General features: G+C 41.6%; 1 protein-coding gene across 1 annotated transcript in view; it reads right to left on the bottom strand.

Moving 5' to 3' along the window:
• Positions 1-3,351: 3,351 nt before the first annotated feature.
• LOC310799460 (sodium- and chloride-dependent taurine transporter-like) overlaps positions 3,352-19,750 on the bottom strand; it is a 106,415-nt gene continuing 90,016 nt past the window's right edge. Inside the window, exons 12-15 of the mRNA XM_083662049.1 lie at positions 19,176-19,278; positions 18,176-18,276; positions 16,281-16,451; positions 3,352-11,847 (exon numbers count right to left, since the gene is read on the bottom strand). Coding sequence (XP_083518175.1) covers positions 11,689-11,847; positions 16,281-16,451; positions 18,176-18,276; positions 19,176-19,278 — 534 coding nt within the window. The 3' untranslated portion in view covers positions 3,352-11,688. The remainder of the gene's footprint in view (positions 11,848-16,280; positions 16,452-18,175; positions 18,277-19,175; positions 19,279-19,750) is intronic.

Raw genomic sequence — 19,750 nt, 5'->3', positions numbered from 1 at the left:
CTACCATTTTACCTCTTTTCCTAAAGCTTAATTTATACTTATTAGAAAGTGTCGCTCAGCACATGGTCGCAGACGAAAAATAAAGTGTCGCTCATGTTGCTGCATTTATGCTTCTCTCCTCGGCTCAACGGTCACGTGACGTTATAGACAGAGGCAGACAGCCAAGAGAGGGAATGCTGTCAGTGAACCCACCACGTCGGAGGCAAGATGTAACTGCAGCCGCATATAACGACACACAACTCACCTCCTCTCTCTCTGGGAAGTTGGTCACGGTGTTCTTTGTGATTTTCACGAAGTCATACTTCAAGGACATGCTGATAAAAATAGCGGGGACACGTTCATTCATTTCATTTCAACGAAAACGAAAACAAGGAAGTGAAGCGCGTGCCGTCTATATAGCCAATCAGACTCAACATCATCTAATTGCGCGACACATGTGACGTAGTCAGCGACACTAGACATTTCACTAGGTAGCAGACACTGCTCGCCGACAATTGAAAGTGTCGACTCAAGTCCTCATTTCTGTAGGCGACCGTTTCAAAAGTGTCGGCAGACAAAGCATAAATTGGGCTTAACTATTCCCTTAAAAAGAGTAGAAACCGCACACTCTGGCTCCGATGCAATGAATTTAATAAAAAGACAACGTTTCGGCCTGGTGGCCTTTGTCAAGTCTTAACTATTCCCTTACCTGAGAAGCTCAATGTCACAACAAGCCCGTTCATCTGGACTTGCAACACTCTCAATTGAAAATTCCCGCACCCGGCAGCTGCATCTAAAGGGATCAATAGACGACTTGCACAGAGAAAAGTCGGGAGAGTGCACTTATGATGTAAGTAGCTTTATTTATTATTTATTTAACTAATAATGAACATCCACACTTGCGTTCTGTGTTTATAAGGCTGCTGTGTGTCTGCCTGGTGTGCTGTGTCACCAATATGTTTTCATCTCTGGTGCGCCATCACCTTTTCATTTCTGGTCAGGACAGGTGCGTTGTCACCAGGGCCGCTGCTGGCCATTTGGGTGCCCTAAGCATAATTGTTCTGTGGTGCCCCCCCCCCCCCCCCCCCCCCCCCCCCGAAAAATACACAACTGCAATCTTAAAACCAAATACTTATTCATACAGTATATTTATAGTTTGTGAAACTCTAAGTAACTGTCAAACTAACTGAATGACTGCAAAACTTTCAATAACTGTCAAACGAAAGACTGCAAAATCATTATTTATGAACAATACTAGTGTATCTCACATTACATTACATGTGGCAAACAAGCAATTGTTAGAATTACTGTACATGTCAGCAAACAAGCGATTGTTAAACTGTATATGCAAGCAGGGGCGGACTGGGATCATAATTCAGGCCGGGCATTAGATACCAAGCAGGCCAGGCCGATACGTCCAACGCGCGTGCCGGCGTCCGAAGGGCGGCGGCGAAAATTTGGGCCGTTTGAAGCCCAATTTGGGCCGTTTGAAGCCAGATTTGGGCCGTTTGAACCCCGATTTGGGTCGTTTGAAGCCATATTTGGGCCAGTTGAAGCCAGATTTGGGCCGGTTGACGCCAGATTTGGGCCGTTTGAAGCCCAATTTGGGCCGTTTGAAGCCCAATTTGGGCCGAGTCCAATTTTAAAATGAGATGCACCCACTTTAACCCTGAATAAAGTAATAAAACCACTAGTAAACCAGTAGGCGGCGCCTGGCCTGCTGCTGTTCAGTGAGTGGCCTGACTGCGGGCACCAAATTTTTTTTAATTTTTTTTTGCAGGCCCTTAAGAGCACATGATGCCCTACGCAGTCTGCATACTCTGCGTATAGGGTGCGGCGGCCCTGGTTGTCACCACAAATGCATTGCCTAACCTCGCGTCACCAGGCTCTTCTCGGCGAGAAAGAGACTGGCCTCCGTTCACAAGTGATTTTGTCACCCTGCCTGCTTCCGGCCTAGAGCCCGCCCTAGACACGAAACAACAGCAGAAATAGCTCGTTAACTTGACAATTAGACACAATGAATCAGAAAATAAACCGGCAAACAACAAAACAAAAGATGGACATACCGAACAAAGTTTTTGAAAAAGTTCTTGTAGAAACATTGCGGATTCACAATCTCACATATTTTAAGCCAATACAGAAGCTTTACTTTTCAAACAAATGGCCAGTTGATGGAATAGTTATAATGCTAGTTGTCTGTCCGCTGTTATCGATAATGGAGGATCGAGTACAACAGTTGTAGCATCTCTGCTGCCTGTGCTGGGAAAGACATGGACATTGATCATAAGATTTCACATGGCGAGTACTCCATTGTCTTTGGCTCTCCAGAAACCTTCCTTGGCAGTGACTAGAAATGTGCTAACGCTACTATACAACTTGTGTTGTTGTTCTTTTCAGGCTCTAGCTAACGTAACGTCGCCGCGTCAAGCTAACGGCAACAAAGACGTCTTGTGGCACACTTATTTCGGGTGTTGTTTCCAGTTCCTTGGTTTACGCCCCCATGACAAAAAGCGGGGTGATAGGTGCCCAGACTCTGCATTGCCTGTGAAGGTGCGCCGTCACCAGATTTTGTCAGTGTAGGAGCAGGGCCCGGTTTGACCATCTTGCGTCGGGGCCCGGTGCTGACTCGTTATGCTGAGGCGCTCACTCTTTTTGGCACATTGCCACCCCACGTTATCGCCTGAATGCGTTGGAATGCATGGGGAACTTCGCAGTGAGACGTGCGTTATGGAGTAGTGGAGAAAAGTGTTTGGCAGAGATCTCGTGTTGTGGATGCAGTGTATGGAGACCTGTGCGCCCGTTTTGGGCATTGGTACCCAATTCTGTTCTTCGGCTCTCGCACCTAAGCTTTTGACTAGACATAAATACAATAATTTGTAAAGAAAAATGATGTCCACATAGCCTACAGGGACACTGTCTGAATTTTCATAGAACACAATAAAGTCACCATTGTGTAATAAAGTGCAAAACTCTTTATTTCCACCCTGAACACAGCAGTGTTTTTCCTGACTGCTTTTGCATTTATTCATAACCAGTGTTGCTCACACTTCACAAGAGCTAGCTCAAAGTTCAGCTCATGCAGATTAAAATGAACTAGTAATAGTTAGTAATAGTCCCAAAAGATAAGCATACATGCGAGTGCTAAGAAAATAGTCAATTTCCATGCCTTGAGAGTTACTTTATAATGAAGTTCTCTTCTGTTTATTAACTTTACATATTTGATTATTTAAAAAATAAAATATGCTTGAGGGGGCCTAACTGAGGCTATACAGTGTGTGTGTGTGTGTGTGTGTGTGTGTGTGTGTGTGTGTGTGTCCGCATAGTCCACGTATGCAGAGAAGAAACAGACTGAAGTAAGACGGAATCTTCCGAAGACAATTTTTTTATTAAGAAATAAAAAAAAGTTTTACATCTTTGTAAAACCTGTTTAAATACACATCATTTTTTTTAGCTTACAGGTTAGCCATAGAAATAAAAAATAAAACCTTTCAAATTCTTTTAAAAATGTTTTTTTCTTCTCCAAGAATTAAAAACATTTCCCCTTGTACATTCTGAAAAAGGAAGGGCTGCTATGCAGTATAATGCAGGACAGAGAGATGCGTCGTCATTGGAGACCATGATTAAAATGAGTCTTATCAACATGAGGATGGGGAGGATGAGCAGAACTCCGATTCCCAGAAGCCTTAGCGCGGTTGTGGGTGCAGATTAACTGGAAGCAATTCAATTACTACGTTTCCCAAGAAAAGATGGAGCTAAAACAGCAATTTTAGTTTTTACAATTAATAATCGTAAAACTTGATAATATTGAGACATTTAGTTTGTTTAATTTCTTTGGTAATGCCTGCTGTCGTCGAAGGTCAAGTCAAGGTGCTGACAAAACATGGGGAAAAGTGCAATCTAAAATTTTTATGGTATTTTTCCAAAACCCCATACTGTATGAAAACTGCTTGCTAGCAGGCTAGTGGAACGTTTCGGTTTCTCTGAATGAGGAGAACTCAAACAGAGATCATCTTTGCACTATCAGAAAGTTTTTGGGCAATGGGAGTACCGGGTCTCTGCCTTCACAGCCAGGCTAACGTGACTTCAGCCAGGCTAATGTGACTTCAGCCAGGCTAACGTGACTTCAGCCAGGCTAACGTGACTTCAGCCAGGCTAACGTGACTTCAGCCAGGCTAACGTGACTTCAGCCAGGCTAACGTGACTTCAGCCAGGCTAACGTGACTTCAGTCACCTCTGTGTAGCCTGTAAATCACACCATTGCACTTACATAGGAACAGACTGACTGTATGATGGTTTTCTTTCGTGTCCAGCTATCTCTCCCCTCCACATTCCATGTGGTCTAGGTATGGGTTTGTCCCCAGAAATGGGAAGTAACTAAGTACAAATACTTTGTTACTAATCTTGAAGATTTCATTGTCTTTGGCGACACCTATGGCGGTAATTGCAGGTGAGATCCAAACAGCACCACAGACACCCAGTTCATAAATGCTGCAATACTGAAAATGCAAAGGCTTCCATCAATGGTCCACAGGCTCAATCATCGTTGCATTTTAACTCAGTTGGTGATAGATGGTGACTTTTATTTACATGAAAATCTTTGAGTAGGATTTCCAGGTCAACTGTTTACTTTTACTCCCTACATTTTAACACAAATATTTGTACTTTCTACTCGATACATTTTCAAAAGAGGCTAGTTACTTTACTTTACTACTAGCCTACTTTTAGTTTTAATGCACGACAAAAACTAATGTTTGTTTGTCTGTCTATTGTCTTTTTTTTTTTTTGCTTGAGTAAACAAGTTGAATTAGTACTTCTACTTTTACCAGAGTCTTTTTCTTACACATGTAACTGTACTTCTACTTGAGTAAAAAAAAAAGTGTGTGTATATTTCCCATCTCTGCTCACCACAGGTGATGTGATGTGATGTGTCTTAAAGAGTAATCCAACTGCCGCTGATCAAGGACACTCCCGTACCCATACCACATGGAATGTGGAGGGGAGAGATGGTCTCTCCACTCAATGAACCCGGGTTACAACAAATATGTCAAACAGCCATGAAAAGAAGTTATAAATCCAGGTTTCTGTTCCTGTGCAGATACAGCTTGTCATTTGGTTTTGAGTTTCTTTGATAAAGCACTACACACTTAAGGTTGCAGGGTTGAGCAGGGCGGGGTCATAGTTAAAATACACAGAAATGTCTGAATACATGGAGCATAGAAATTGCATACACGATTTCAAAAGAAGGCCCACATTTGATCTGACAAATTATGATTTGATATGGTGTAATCTGACAGATTATCATTTGATATGGTATAATCTGACAGATTATCATTCTACTGCTTCTGTTGTTCAGGGGGAGGCTTCCCAAAAGCAGCCTGGATTGTTGCGGGGTTTGTTCCATCACAAATGAATGGTGAAAGGTGAATTTAGTCTGGTTTTAAGACTTAAAAGCCTTATTAAATTGATATGTTTGGTGGTGATGTGCTTTTGGAAAACTTGCCCTGGCTGATTTGAGCAACACAGGTAGGTAGTTAGGGGTGGATAAGTACAGTGGGCATAGTGGCAGTGTTTCTATGTCCCAAAATCCTCACAAACTAACAATTTAGCAGTCTATCACAAAAAAACTTAAACATTTTTTTTTTTAACTTAGCAATGAAATTGCAATAGCAATGAAAGTTTTATGACAATGTTCAATCATTGTTTTATTCTCAGTGCATTTCAAATCACAGGCTCTTCAATGGAATAGCAGTGTCTGAACAGAATAGCTCGATCTGGTTTGGTTTGGAACTGCAGAGCATTTTGTGGTGGGTTTTAACTTAATTGGCCCCTGAAATATTCAAATTTTGTTTTACAAGAATTCACAGGCTAGTCTCTTACTCCCAAAGTTACTACCACCTCTTGGAAACAGCATGAAAAAAAAACGTATCTTTCTACAAAGTATTGCACGTTACAAATCGCAGCTTTTTTTGATTGACAGTTGTAGATGATACTCCAATGACAGAGGTTCAAATACACTATATTTGGAATACAAAAGGCAAATGTGATTGACAAAAATAAAATAAAACAGGAAATTGTTGAATTTAATAAAACATCAAGAACAATAAAAAATAAGAAGAGACTAATTATGTTTTTTCCACTAAAAAATACATCTTCAGAAACTTTTGCATTCACCCTCAGGTGACTTTCACATTTTCAACATTCCGTGGTAAAAACTTGCATTGTGCATTGTTAATGCTTCGATTTACTAGCAAATTCATCGTCTCTGAGAAGAAAAAAGATCTAGATTTTCTTAAAAAGCTCGGGCTAATGGATTTGAACAGGAAGCTTTAGGTAGGCTGACTTGATGGGGAGTGTGAGAAGAGGGAGTGGATCACTGATACATAGATATACCTACATAGATAGGCAGAATAAATCAACACATGACTGGCTCAGTTATTATCTCTGGCCAGCGTTTCCCCACCAAAACAACAAAGGCATCTTTGCGAGAAGGAGAAATTACGTGGTTTCTGGAAACCTGTGCAAATACACTAGAACGGCAAAATAAAAGTTGAGGAGACGTCCGTATAGTCATCCATAAATAGTACCTGCATCCTTCCTTTAATAAGGACCGATATATGTTTGTGATATCCGATAAAAAAACGAATTTTAATTTTGTTTTACCTTGCCATAATATCATACAGTACTTTTCAAATTTGTTCTTGTTAAATTTTTTAATGTTGAAGTTGGCTGATTCCGTCCGCCAAAGTGCGATTGTTCTTGCCGGTCAGAGGTTTTTCCTTCGCGCAAATATGCTTCCGGGGAGTTGCGGGTGAAATCTGTACAAAAGTTAAAGAACAAATGAAGCGGTATATTTGTATTAAAACGGAGAGAGTGTGCGACGGGAGCTTAGCTGTACGAACACTAGCTACCTATGAATAGTTTGTTACTGTATACAGTGTATGAAAATATATGTCTGGTCTGGATTTGGTTTTTCCCAAATCCATTTGACTGATATGGTCATCTTTATTCTACTGGAAGCAATGCAATGAAGTGGAAAAATATAAACGCTAGATAAAGATCATTCCTTGGTCTGAGGAGGATTTGTTGTAAACATGAATTTGCAATGTAGGTATAGGTAATGACTTAATGAAAATCAAAAATTGTATGTTAACAGAATATGAGTGGACAAATTCCTGCATTATCCATGTTTATTGTTTGTTGAGGACTTGCGTGTATGGATACATTTTAATATGTCTGCTGTTGGGGAGAATAGATGCACTTAGAGTTTAAACCCTTAGTGTGTTTTCACAGCGTTTACTATGGAGGCCATTGAAGACCCAGAATCAAAAGCTGGCAGTGTTGTTTTTCCTTTCTTTTTCTGCATGATCGATATAGATTACCGCAGGAGTAAGTCCAGAAGACCTGGATCTGAGCACTTCCGGTTCCCTCATCTCAAAATCAATGGGATTTTTGTATGGAAATCTTTGTTAAATGCTTGAAATAAGGTCAGTGGTTGGTTTTATGAAACCGAGAACTTTGTGTTCAGCAAGATAATCTTCACAAATGAGGACCACTTTTATGATTTCAAAAATCCTAAAAGTGGTCCTCATTTGTGAAGATTATCTTGCTGAACACAAACGCCGCATAAACTTTGATTAACCACAGACCTTATTTCAGGCATTTAACCAAAATCCCCATACAAAAATCCCATTGACTTCCTGACGAGGGAACCAGGAAGTGATTGGACTTCTGGGGTGACCACAACAATCTATAGACTCACTAACTCACTCTCTTTATACTTCCAGGGGTCATACCTTATGCCCAGTGCAAGGGCAAGCGTTATTTTTGCTAGTTTCTAGCACTTAAAATCTCCCCTTTTTTATTTTAATTACTACTGGGTCGCTGAAACACGTCCTTTGATGTATTGACCTAGTGGTAATTAGAAGGGGGAAATTAGATTTGGAGTGCTAGAAACTAGCAAAGATAACCCTTACCCTTGCACTGGGTGTAATATATAGCCCTAAATGTTTCGCGTGCTGTGGTAATGCAGCTTCAGACAAAACCACGATAGAGAAGGTCCTGAGTGGATGGTCGCTGGTGACACACATGAGAAAACCCGAGTGACACAGACATATTAAAACCATTGTAGTAGTTAGCATTGCTAACTTATAATCGTCGTAACTGCAGGAAAAAAAGAGTCTGCTGCTTTTAGTCGTTCATGGTTGACATTGTCATTATTCTGGCCCTTTGTTACGTGAAGAAAGTAATTGCCTTTTCCCGTTTGCTTGTTAAAAGCCCATCTGAGTCGAAGTGCTGTGGGGCTACTTTCAGATCACATTCGTCGAGCCGTTGATTGAAAGAGTTTGGACAGGACTGTTTTTCACTGGCAACCATGTTCTCACCATCCAGAGTTTTATTCCAAAACCATATTGATTTGGGGGCAACACATTTTTAACTGAAGTTTCGTATTCAAAAAAACAAAGATCCAGCTTGTAAAGGTGCAACTTATTTTAACTAATTTGATTTCAGGGCTTCTGCAGGTCATACAAATTATGGAAACACTCTTAAATTAGCTATATTAAAACTAAGGCCTCAAAACATGTTAAAAATGTCATAAATACAGTGTTTCACAACTTTTGTTAGCTACATGTTCAATCAGAAAGACGTGGGTTTGTGGTTTTTAGTTGAAGCGTAAATTCAGTTCCAGGCAGCTTAGTTTAGCTTCCAAGTTTTAAAAATGGCTGAAATGTCTGGATCCAAGACTGAAACCTAGATCGCAAAGGACATTTGGGAAACTCTGCAGATACCCCGGTTAAAAAAGAGAAGGAAAGAGAATACTGTAATTTGTTTTAATTGTGTGCTATGAATCATTTTTAGGGAAGAAGAGGCCACTATTTTTTGGGATGAAACTCTTCGCTCTGGTGAAGCAACACAGAGCCAAACTCTTTCCGTCAGTGGCTCTTGTCTTCATTGCAGCCGGCTGCCAGATGTCACAGTCAGTCCCTCCAGTAGAGGTTTTTTTGTGATTGTTTCAATTAAAAAAAGAAATGCTGATTTTGCAGCAGTTTTCTCAAAAATTACGATGCAATTTGTGGAGATGTATGTGATTGATTTGCGGTAAAATTGCGGGAACTGACAAAAAATGCAAGTTGAGGAAACTGTTTTGCTGTTTTTGCTGAAAACTCGTTGGAATTTCGAAGAAATTGTAAGCCCCTGCAAATATTGTGGAGATTGGTTGAATTTGCATTCATTATTGCGATTGCAAAATCACAATTTCATGGAGGGACTGTCACAGTCCCCTGAAAGGAGTCTCGAAGCCAATCGATTGTACGATCTCTCGGTCCGACATCCGGCTGCTCGCAAGACGAATGACGTGTCACTCAACTGCTGGCGGCGTCGCCCTGCCTGGCTGCGTGTTCGGCCAATCGCAATACGCTTCCTGTGCTATTACAGAGAAAGAGGAGCTAAAAACCCAGGCAACTACCAACATACAGATGAAACCATTGTAGAAGTCCCACTTTTTACTTTTAGCACGCTTGCTGAACTGCTGCTGCACTTTTGCCCCATAAACAAGAGGAAATATTTTGGGGAGAAAAAAAAAATCAAGTTGCACCCTCTTTTTAGCTGTTTAAGGAATGATCTTGTCTAGTTTGTTGAGGGACAATTTGCTACTTTTGCTCTCCTGTATGATGGTAAATAAAGAGCCATTATTGTGAAATAAACCCCAAAAGCTACTTACTAATGTTTGTCACTGGGTGTCGCAAATGGGCTAATTTAACCAGTAAATGTACCACTTTACAACTTTCTGCAGATTGGTATGACTCAACGTGCTCCTGCAGAGTCAGAACAGTGTTCATAGCAGCGGTCTGCTATACAGAAATAACAGATCGTAGATCTGTGATTGACCAATTAAAATCGGGTATTCAACAAAGCCATGTAAGGTCAATAATGCTTGATAATTACATGATGGGGGACTCCTACAATGGCCGCTGCTGTAAATATATGATTTCATGAATGTCATTTATAATAGCCTAGTAGTATTTTCACCAGATGAAAAAAGATTTTTTTTCTTCTATGTAAAACTACAGCAATTATCGTCAATAGTGAATACCAATAACAATATACAGTAGTCTTAATAAAAAACATTATAAACATTGACAGAGAAAAAAAACAATAACAATGTAACTTTCTCTGTAGAAAATAAAACAAATCAAATCCAAAACGGTAAGCCAAGAGTGCCTAGTGCAGTCACTAATGTACTGTAAACTGGTCTAGGACAGAAAGATAGATAGATAGATAGACTGATTAGCTACTACTGTACAGTACGCCACAGACGACAGACCTCAAGGGTTCACTCCACACTTCAAATCCTTTCAGGAACATCTCCCTCTCTCTTTCCACTACAACCCCAGTGCTAGCATGGCCTTGTCCCATACATTGTATATATAGGCCGATTGATTCCAAGATTCAACGCCCCACTTTCATGATTTGACCAGTGTTTTTCTGGCTGGTTACCTGCCTGTGTGGCTGGTGGGGCAGACAAACTATGCAGCCTTTTCCTAGAATCCCTCTATGCTCAATCAGCCTGCTAAACCATCCAGATCACATGAACTCATTTGTTTCATTCCGCTGCTCTGCATGGCCTCCAGGCCAGGGCGGGCCTTTTCACTATTTACCAAGTACACGGGCCAATATACACGTGTGTACGTGTACACGTGCCTCATAGTTGACATCGTAACTGGCCAATCAGGGATGCCGCTGGCGTTTTGTTGTGTGATGGCTGCTCCAATGGCTCTGTGGCTCCTGAAGCAATGAGCGGTAACATTAACGTTCATAGAGTTTACAGTCGTAAGTGCAGTTATTGCAGAAACAGACTCAATAACAACAACTAAACAAGAACATTGTATGATATGCACCAGCAGAGTTTCTCTGTGGAAAATACATTTTTGCCGTTCTTCCGAGTGGATTTGAATTTGACTGGGTCCGACACTGATTGGCTGAAGGATTGGATTTGCTGACACTGATTGGCTGAAGAAGTTTGTCTGCCGAGGCAAGTACTCACACCCACTGAAATCACTGTGGGTGGCTTGGAGTCCAGACTGATAGATAGAGCCAAACAGGATGTGAGGTCACATGATCCAGATGGTTTGAACCAGGCTACTCCATCATCTCTTACGGCCCAACTAGAACTTTGTGGCAGTGTTTGATCTGCAGAGACCCTGCTCTGCCTGTATTGTTGTATTTTTTGGTCTCTAGGGACTTTTCTGGTTGGCAACTTTTGGGCAGTAGACCCCCGTGGGGTGTGTCGCCCCCAGCCAATAGCGTGCTTGAATGCTGTGTGTTTACAAACCGCAACCAAAAATTCCTGCATAGTATGCCTTGAAATACAATCTACCAGCAATGTGGCCGGTGGCAAGTGCTAATTAATTAATTCAAGACACCGGTGAGATATGTAGAATATTACAAATAGGCAGAAACAGATCGGAAACGTGACTGTTAACCTCACCAGAAAACTACCACCGACTAATAAATCCCTTCCAAAGTATTCCTAAAAGATTTGAAATGGGAACTTTGTTTTTTTCTTTTTTTTCTTCTTCTCAAACCCCTTGTCGGTCCACCAGACAGACAGATAAACAGATAAGACAGAAAGCTAGCTAGCTTGTAGAAGCGTTTTGTGAGGAGTGCGGAGGAGAGGAGAGGATCTCACGGAGAGCCTCCACCTCCTTCCTCTCACATCATGGTCTCTACGATAGTGTGGGTGGGGCCCTTGATCAGCAGGCCCTTGTTCCCGTTGGGGTCCAGAGGGTAGGTGAGCTCCTTGAGGCCGCGGTGGTCTGCCGGGCGGGAGCTGGCGCCGCCGCGGACGGGGGCCGCCACCGCTTTGATCCTCTGGAGGAGAGAGAGGAACTGAGGTTATTATTGTTAACAAAAATTTACGAAAATTAACAAAATAACAACTAGGTGTGAAAAAAGCATTTTCGTTAACTGAAATGAAAACCAAAACCAGGCTAATTAAAAAAGGAAAAAGGAAGAAAATGATAACTTAGTGAAACTGTATTGTGTGTTTACAAAACGAACTAAAATAAACGAAAATTATAGAGAAAATTTAGTTTTCATCATTGTCAATTTATGTCATACATAACCCAGCAAGCACGGACGAACCCGGACGAATCGAGAGAGCCCAATCGGGGCCAGCTCAAGTCATATCATGACGAGTCAGATCTGGCCCAGATTATCACTGTATCACTATCCAACTAATTTCACTCACCACTGAAATATATACGAGGATAACTAAATGGTTGCAATCAATCACGTATTTCTCAGCCTGCTGTTTATTTATTCAAAATCCGAGTGATCAGCATGTGGACAATCTGCGCTGATTAACAAACTGTTTATTCTTCGTGGAGGTGGGACTACGAGGAGATGAATTGCGGGGAATCCTGCAATTGTCTGCAATGTGTTTCGGGGTTCTTCTTACACAGATTGTAGACGGTTACACTGTGATGTCCGATCCAAGACTTGACGCCAACGTTTTAAATATAAAACAAGTTTCTGCCATAATCCTACATAGGCTATATTCGTGTCTCATAGCCTAACAGGAGCACTGGGTCAACAAACGTTATAGGGTGACACTTGTAAATTTTGAGGGAATTCCTGAATGATTCTTCGAGATTAAGGTTTGAATTAAATTAGCTTTCGTTTGTATTAAAACTGTCCCGACTCCATGGATGTATACATGGATGTATACCGGTATAAAAAGAACAAGGGGTCCATGTTTTGAAATGGTAGGCTATATTACTCCAACATACAGCAGATAATTTCAGCGAACAGTTAGCGTAGTGGTAGAATAGCGAGTTCAAATCCCGCACGGGGTGGTATTTTATTTTTTGAAAATGTAGCATAAATTGTTAATCTGGACATAATTATAGCTTTATGTATAAAGTTGCTGAATATACACTGTGTACATAGCAGAATAACTGAACATGCCCATTCATGGTAACGGTCATATTTCGACGTCAGCTTGACATTCCCGCGTTGACGTCTAAATCATCCCCAAATCACCCTGTGATCTGGCCTAGTCCTGAATGTCACTGAAACACGTCATCACAACGTTATCATGACGTCATTTTGCTTGCTGGGAACCCTAGTATTTTGGATGGATTCTGGGTAGTCTCGCTGGCCAGCCTCCCCTCCCTTCCGTGAGAGGAGTCTGGCTGCATGGAAACAGGCTACTGGGATAAGCCCTCGCCTGCTCTACAGCTGCTCTCCCATTGGAGCGACTGTTTCAGCCACTGTCTGTTTATTTCCATTTTTTTATAGAACAATACATGAACAAGACAAACGGGCTCAGAGACACAAGACAATAAAAAGGAACATCATCGACATTCAACAACAATTCAAGAGATATTGTGCATGGGATCCCGCGCAAGGGGTCCATGAGAACCCTAACCCTAAACTTCCGGGTAAAAATGTCAAACTAATGTAATTTAAACAAGTAAATAGCCTCACTGATGCACGTTGGAGGAGAAAAAGATGTTTCAACAAACGAAGCAGCAAATAGTGTATCAAAATACTAATTTTGATGTTAAGATGACATAATAGTGAAGCTGTAAAGCATTACTCAAAATGTGAACGTTACAATGAGGGCTTTATTTTGAAAGAGCTAAAGCGGACGATCTACTTACATTCTGGCTGACTTGACGCAGTCTATGCGCCTGGGGCTGGTCTGTGTGAGGTGCACTTGTGCACGACGAGAGACACTTTCTCTCTGCATATTCCGTCAATGTAAAGTAGTTAACTGTTAAGAAAGTTGTGGGATTCCCCTGTGGGAATCACTGAATCTCACTGACTCATGCTGGAAAAGGAGCGGTAAATCAGGAGGAGTAACAACGTCATAATATCACAGGTTGGACCACCGCCAAGATTTATATCGCCAGCTGGCACAGAGCCGCCGCATAAAAATGCACCTAACTTGCAGGGTCGCTCTATCGGCTAAACGGCCTGGCTTGGAAACTTTTAGACTGAAGAAAATTAGATATTAATGGGATTTTTGTCCAGTCTAAAAGGGGCTATAGTGTGCCCTCTGACACCTGACACCTGTCAAACAGTGGTGAGACAGAAGGGAAGATCTTGTGTAATTCATGCTTGGAGTAGTGAAGATGGTGAGCGACTTTAAATTGGATCAGCTGGTGTCTGCTATTAACTGAGCAGAGTTGTACCACAGCTTTCCCATTTTCCAATGTCAGATAAATCAATACCAAGTTCCCCCTGTCACACTTCTCTAATCCTCTCAGTAGAGGCCGTGTTGCAGTTGTGAAACAAACATACAAATCTAGAGATAAGATGCTTGGTGTGAGGAGGGCTCAGCAATACATAGAAAAAAGCATGTTAATCTTGGATCGAACATAATCTCTGATTTGCAGGTATCTGAGCCAGTTCGTGCCGGGCAATTTAAACCTCTTCAGTAGATCAAATGAGGCAAAATGACCATCTATGTATAGGTATCTGATGGAAACCAGTATTAGGTATAGTTACTCTTTAATGACTGACATACATCGAAAAAGGGGTACCAGGTGCGTTAAAGCCCCATTCAGTAAGTTTTCCACTGCGCCCTCTGCGTGCATTAGTATCGATAACGATATCGCCGTTCAAAGTCAACAAAACACAGCGCCAGAAGCTCTATGTACTGTACATGTTGTGACATCGGGTACTCACCACGTGATGAAATAATAATCCATAGTTCCGTGAAACATCATTTTCGTAGCAAATCCGAATCGAGTTACTTCCTCGTTTTCATGAACACAGTGCTTCCGCTGTACAGCGCATGCGCGCATGCTTTTCTTTTTTTCTTTTTTCTTGTTACGGGACGTGACAGACAAACTGCTTAGTCCCAGTGCTGGCCAATGGAGGGCGGTGTGGGATAAATAAAGACGAGGGTCTCCCTATTAACACGTTCACTGCCAATGGCGAGTTGAGTCGTCAAAAAAATCCAACGGTTGACTGCCAATGACGAGTTGAGTCGTCAAAAAAAATATATATTTTTTTTTGACGGTGGGACGTTGATCAACGCCCCCCACGTCTCCTATAAAAATATTGGAGCCACCGAACGTGTACAACCCATTCCACCGACCCACTAAGTGGCGACAGTGCTCTCCATTCTAGGAAAAGTCGAGCCAAAACTGCAGGGGAACGCGCGATGAAACCATTCTCCTACTGTAAAATGGATTGGCGAAAACACTTTCGCTTTCGCGCTGATTGCTGGCGGTGCGGGATTGCAAATTTGCATAATAGATTATGGGTGCAACACACTTTGAAACACGCAGCATAAATAAGACCACAATCGCAAAAGAAACCCCGTTTCTTGGGGTTTCTCAACCGAAAACCCAGAAACGAACGAGCCTCATTCTCATACTGTAGGCGAAAACGCTTTCACGCTGGCGCACACGGGCGCACAACGGTGGGGGGTTCCAAAAATAGACTGGGTGGAAAACACACTTTGAAACACGCAGCATAAAGCCTAGAATCGCACAAAGCTTCATCAAAGCTCTCAAACCCAAGAAACGAGTGAGCCCCATCCACACTCCCAGGGAGGGAGGCTGCTCACTGCTCAGACAGGCAGTAGAAACTGCTTGTGACAAACGCGCTGCTGAAAGCCACCAGACACGCCCACGGAGGGAGGAGTTTGAAGGAGAGGGCGTTCAGAACTATATTGTTTAGATGTCTGATCTCTCACTGATGCCAAAAATAAATGGTTAAAGTGACTGTTCTGCCTGTTTGATTGAATTTCACAAAACTGCGATTATCTCAGCTTTCAGTCTCAGATGCTGAAACCATGCTGTACTCAACGGCTAATATCTACATAACTACTAACTCTACAAACTAACTCTTTTAGACAGAGAAAGCACACATTCTATTAGTACTTTTGTGAACTTTGTGTTCACAAAGTCCAAGCAGAAAATAATCCTCGGCTCTTGTAAAATGAGCCAGAATCCTCAAAAAAACCCTCTGGCAGAAGCTACCTACAGTAAAAAAAAAAACGGCTGGCAGTGAATGTGTTAAAAGTCAATCTACCATGTCCTGTGACTAAAAATCAGTTATATTACAGTAAAAAATGTCAAAAATCTTACTGATTGGGGCTTTAAAAAGTGATGCCAAGGGGTCCTGACCAAATGTCAGGATTTGGGAGTGGGAACGGATTGCTCGGATTTACGGTCTAAAGCACGTGAACATGAACTACTTGCATGACCGAGTCATGGCGAAAAGTCCCACACCACTCAAATGCAACGTAAGAGTTTGATTGACAGGCCGCTGGCCCCACCCACCTCAATGAGCGGTCCGTCGGATTGGATGATCTTGATGACGACCACCATGGGGATGCAGATCATGGAGGTCAGGGCCAGGGTCCAGCCCACTCCAATGGACCAATCAGGATACTCGTAGACCTTGTTGTACTTCAACGGCTTGTATTTGACCAAGGAGAAAATAAAGCAGCCCTGGGCAGAGGAACACATGTGTGAGTTCCCACAAGCCATCATTTGATTTATTTTTCATAAACTACGATACGATACGATATACTTTATTGTCAGTTCACACTGAAATTATACTCTGGACAGTTTTTTGATATTTGCATCTGTTGTACGTTTTGTTTTATTTATCAAATACAAAGTATAACGATTATTCTGAAATATGACATTCTTAAGACAAGGTAAGCAGCAACTACCATTATGTAATATAACAAATTTAGAAAAGAATCTAATGTTTAATGTTCAAAAAGAGTCACAAATAAGGACAAAAATAACCCCAAAAAATCCATAGTATTAGAACATTAACAGCAGTTCCAGAGCCAGTAAAGTAGACAATATGGACAGTAAGAATATAGGGATGCACGATATTGGATTTTTAAAAAAAAAGATTTTTAGGGGATTTTTAGGGGGCGGCTGTGGCTCAGGAGGTAGAGCGGGTCATCGAGTAATCAGAAGGTTGGTGGTTCGATCCCCGGCTCCTCCAGTCCGCGTGTCGAGTTGTCCTTGGGCAAGACACTGAACCCCAAATTGCTCCAGATGGCTGTGCCAGCACCCTGCCTGGCAGCTTGCCACCTTCAGTGTATACATGTGTGAGTGAATGGGTGAATGTAGGCACATTGTAAAGCGCTTTGGATAAAAGCGCTATATAAATGCAGTCCATTTATCATTTTTGCTGATATTCTATATTCTGATATTTTCCAACTTTTTTGGCCAATGCCGATACTCCGATATATGTGTGCATTTTTCCCACCTAATGTCATAAAACATCAAGTCTGTCATAAGAAAACGACTTCAACTTATTGAAGTCATATTTTTATTTATGTAATCATTGAGCATTTTGGCCTGTCGGCAGAAATGTTTGTTTCCGGCCGATGGCGATATTTAATTTTAAAGCCTTTATCGGCCGATACCGTTAACATGCCAATACCATCGTGCATCCCTAATAAGAGTATTAAATATGATGAATATAATATAAATATATAAAATATAAATATAACAATCAATCAATCAATCAATCAATCAATCAATCAATCAATCAATCTTTATTAGCAGACACAAGGTCCAATATAAACACACAGTAAAAAAACAGCAACACAACATCAAACAATTACACAATTAACATCAGCACATCAAAAAATACTACAATAAGAGCCTGTACCAATGAGCCCAAGTGCTGGACTGATACTTAATTGCACTAAAACTGGGCTGAGTCAGAAGCAAGATTATGATATTCTGAGAAACATTCAGACGACAAATAAACTTATAGGTCAGGTTTCTCAGTAGGGCATGAAAGGTATTGACTCCTACACCACAAAACATTTCACTGGCACTACAACACCTTGTACACCTTGTACAAATATTACATATTATAAAGTGTAGGAGTGCCGATGTATATGTACAATATTAATATGTACAGTACATTTTGGAGTTGTACATTTAAAATTCAAGCAGGATATCAAGACAATAAAAAAGACCAGAACCATTCAAAATACAAGAATATCCCTTTAACAGACATGCGAAGGGTGCTAAAGCGAAGAGGAGAGATGTTTACAACACTACTGTAAGTTTCAGGAAGAAAAAGACAAAGAGGAAGTAGAAAAAGAGGAAGTAGAAAAAGAGGAAGTACAGGTGGACATTTTGCCGGTGGAAAACAAAGCTGTTTCTATCAAGTGAAGCCAGAAGCTAGTTCTCACCATGCACAGCAAAGGAGTGATAATAGTCCAGCTCCATTTCATCCAGGGGTTTGGTCTGTAGCCGATCATGTCCTCAATCGCATCATAGAAATTATCAGCACCTGCAAGGACAAAATCAAATATCACAATATTTTTGACCGAATACCTCCATATAAATATTGCAACAACATTGTAGTGATGGCTAGTGGTGCTTTAACAAAATATTTATCAGATTTGTTTTATAAATAATCATCAGTAATGTGGATATAATAATAGAACAGCTGGAACAGTCTGGTAAGTTCAGAAAATGACATCACTTTACTGTAATGCAGCCTTTAAAACCAGGAAAAGACAATTCTCTGCTGGCGCCTCCCAACTTGGCCTGGCCTTCAGCCTTGGTGATTGACTTACTTTGGCTAGGAATTAACAAATAATTAGGCTATCATTTCTGGCCTTCACCTCGGCGTCTTACAGCGATTCTCGGCTGGCGCCTCCCAACTTGGCCTGGCCTTCATTGATTGCCCCCCCCTGACGTAGAGCCCTGGCTATATGAACTGGCGACGACTGACGTCATACTGGACGGAATCACCCGACGTCATGACTGACGTCACGCTTTTTTTTGGTCAAAACCTCACGTAATATTGATAGCCTATATTATAATGTAATCCAATCTTGGTGATCCTGGGTCATAAAAGCTCATACTGCAGCGCCTATAGCGACTGGCCACTTTTTACTGGAACACGGCAACATTTTGGGAGATTTTTGGGGACCTGTTTGCCATATTCCTGATAGTAGGACGAGAAGATAGCTTCTCCTCTCTGTGCGAGCAGTATGTAGTTACGCGCCCTTCTGCTAGTTAGCTTAGCAGCCCGGAAATACTATTTCGGGGGCAACTTTGTGTAGAATTGTCCAATATGAATGATCTTGCTATCAAACCATACATTTAAGTGAAAGTGAATTGAATCTGCTCCACTATAACCCTGTCCTACAGGCAGCATGTGTTATTTGGGCTGGGACTCACCGTAAACCCAGGCCACAGCTATACATTCAAAGAATGCCACCCACAGAAGGCACACGCCACTCGCTGCATAGTAATCAAACAGCTGGAACACATACATGCCACCCTGCAAAGAGAGAGAGGGAGAGAGAGACACACACAGAGAGATAACTATAATGTGTGTGTGTGTGTGTGTGTGTGTGTGTGTGTGTGTGTGTGTGTGTGTGTGTGTGAGACAAAGACAACGACAACATTGGACTGAGTTGAAACTTCAAGGGAAACTTGCATGTCTCCCTGCAGCAGATCACTCTGTTTCTCATGCAGTGTTTAAAAGTGTCGCTCTGGATGAGAGCATTATCATCTTCACTCTAAAAGCAAGACTGCAGGTTTTACCAACCAAGCTCAATCTTTCCATCTGGCTTCCTGACAGTCATGCTCCTCACTGTATACATCATGGTCATGAACAGATAACAGAAACCATGGCTCACATCTTAAATGGTTGCCATGCATACAAAGGGCTTTACATATGTAGGCATGACAGATTAGTGGATCTGATATCAAAAGATATCTCTTCTATTTTCGGGGTCTTCAATATCGCT

The sequence above is a fragment of the Poromitra crassiceps genome, assembly GCF_964638095.1.
Source record: "Poromitra crassiceps genome assembly, chromosome: 27".
NCBI lineage: Eukaryota > Metazoa > Chordata > Actinopteri > Beryciformes > Melamphaidae > Poromitra > Poromitra crassiceps.
This window is presented reverse-complemented; position numbering and strand designations above follow the sequence as displayed.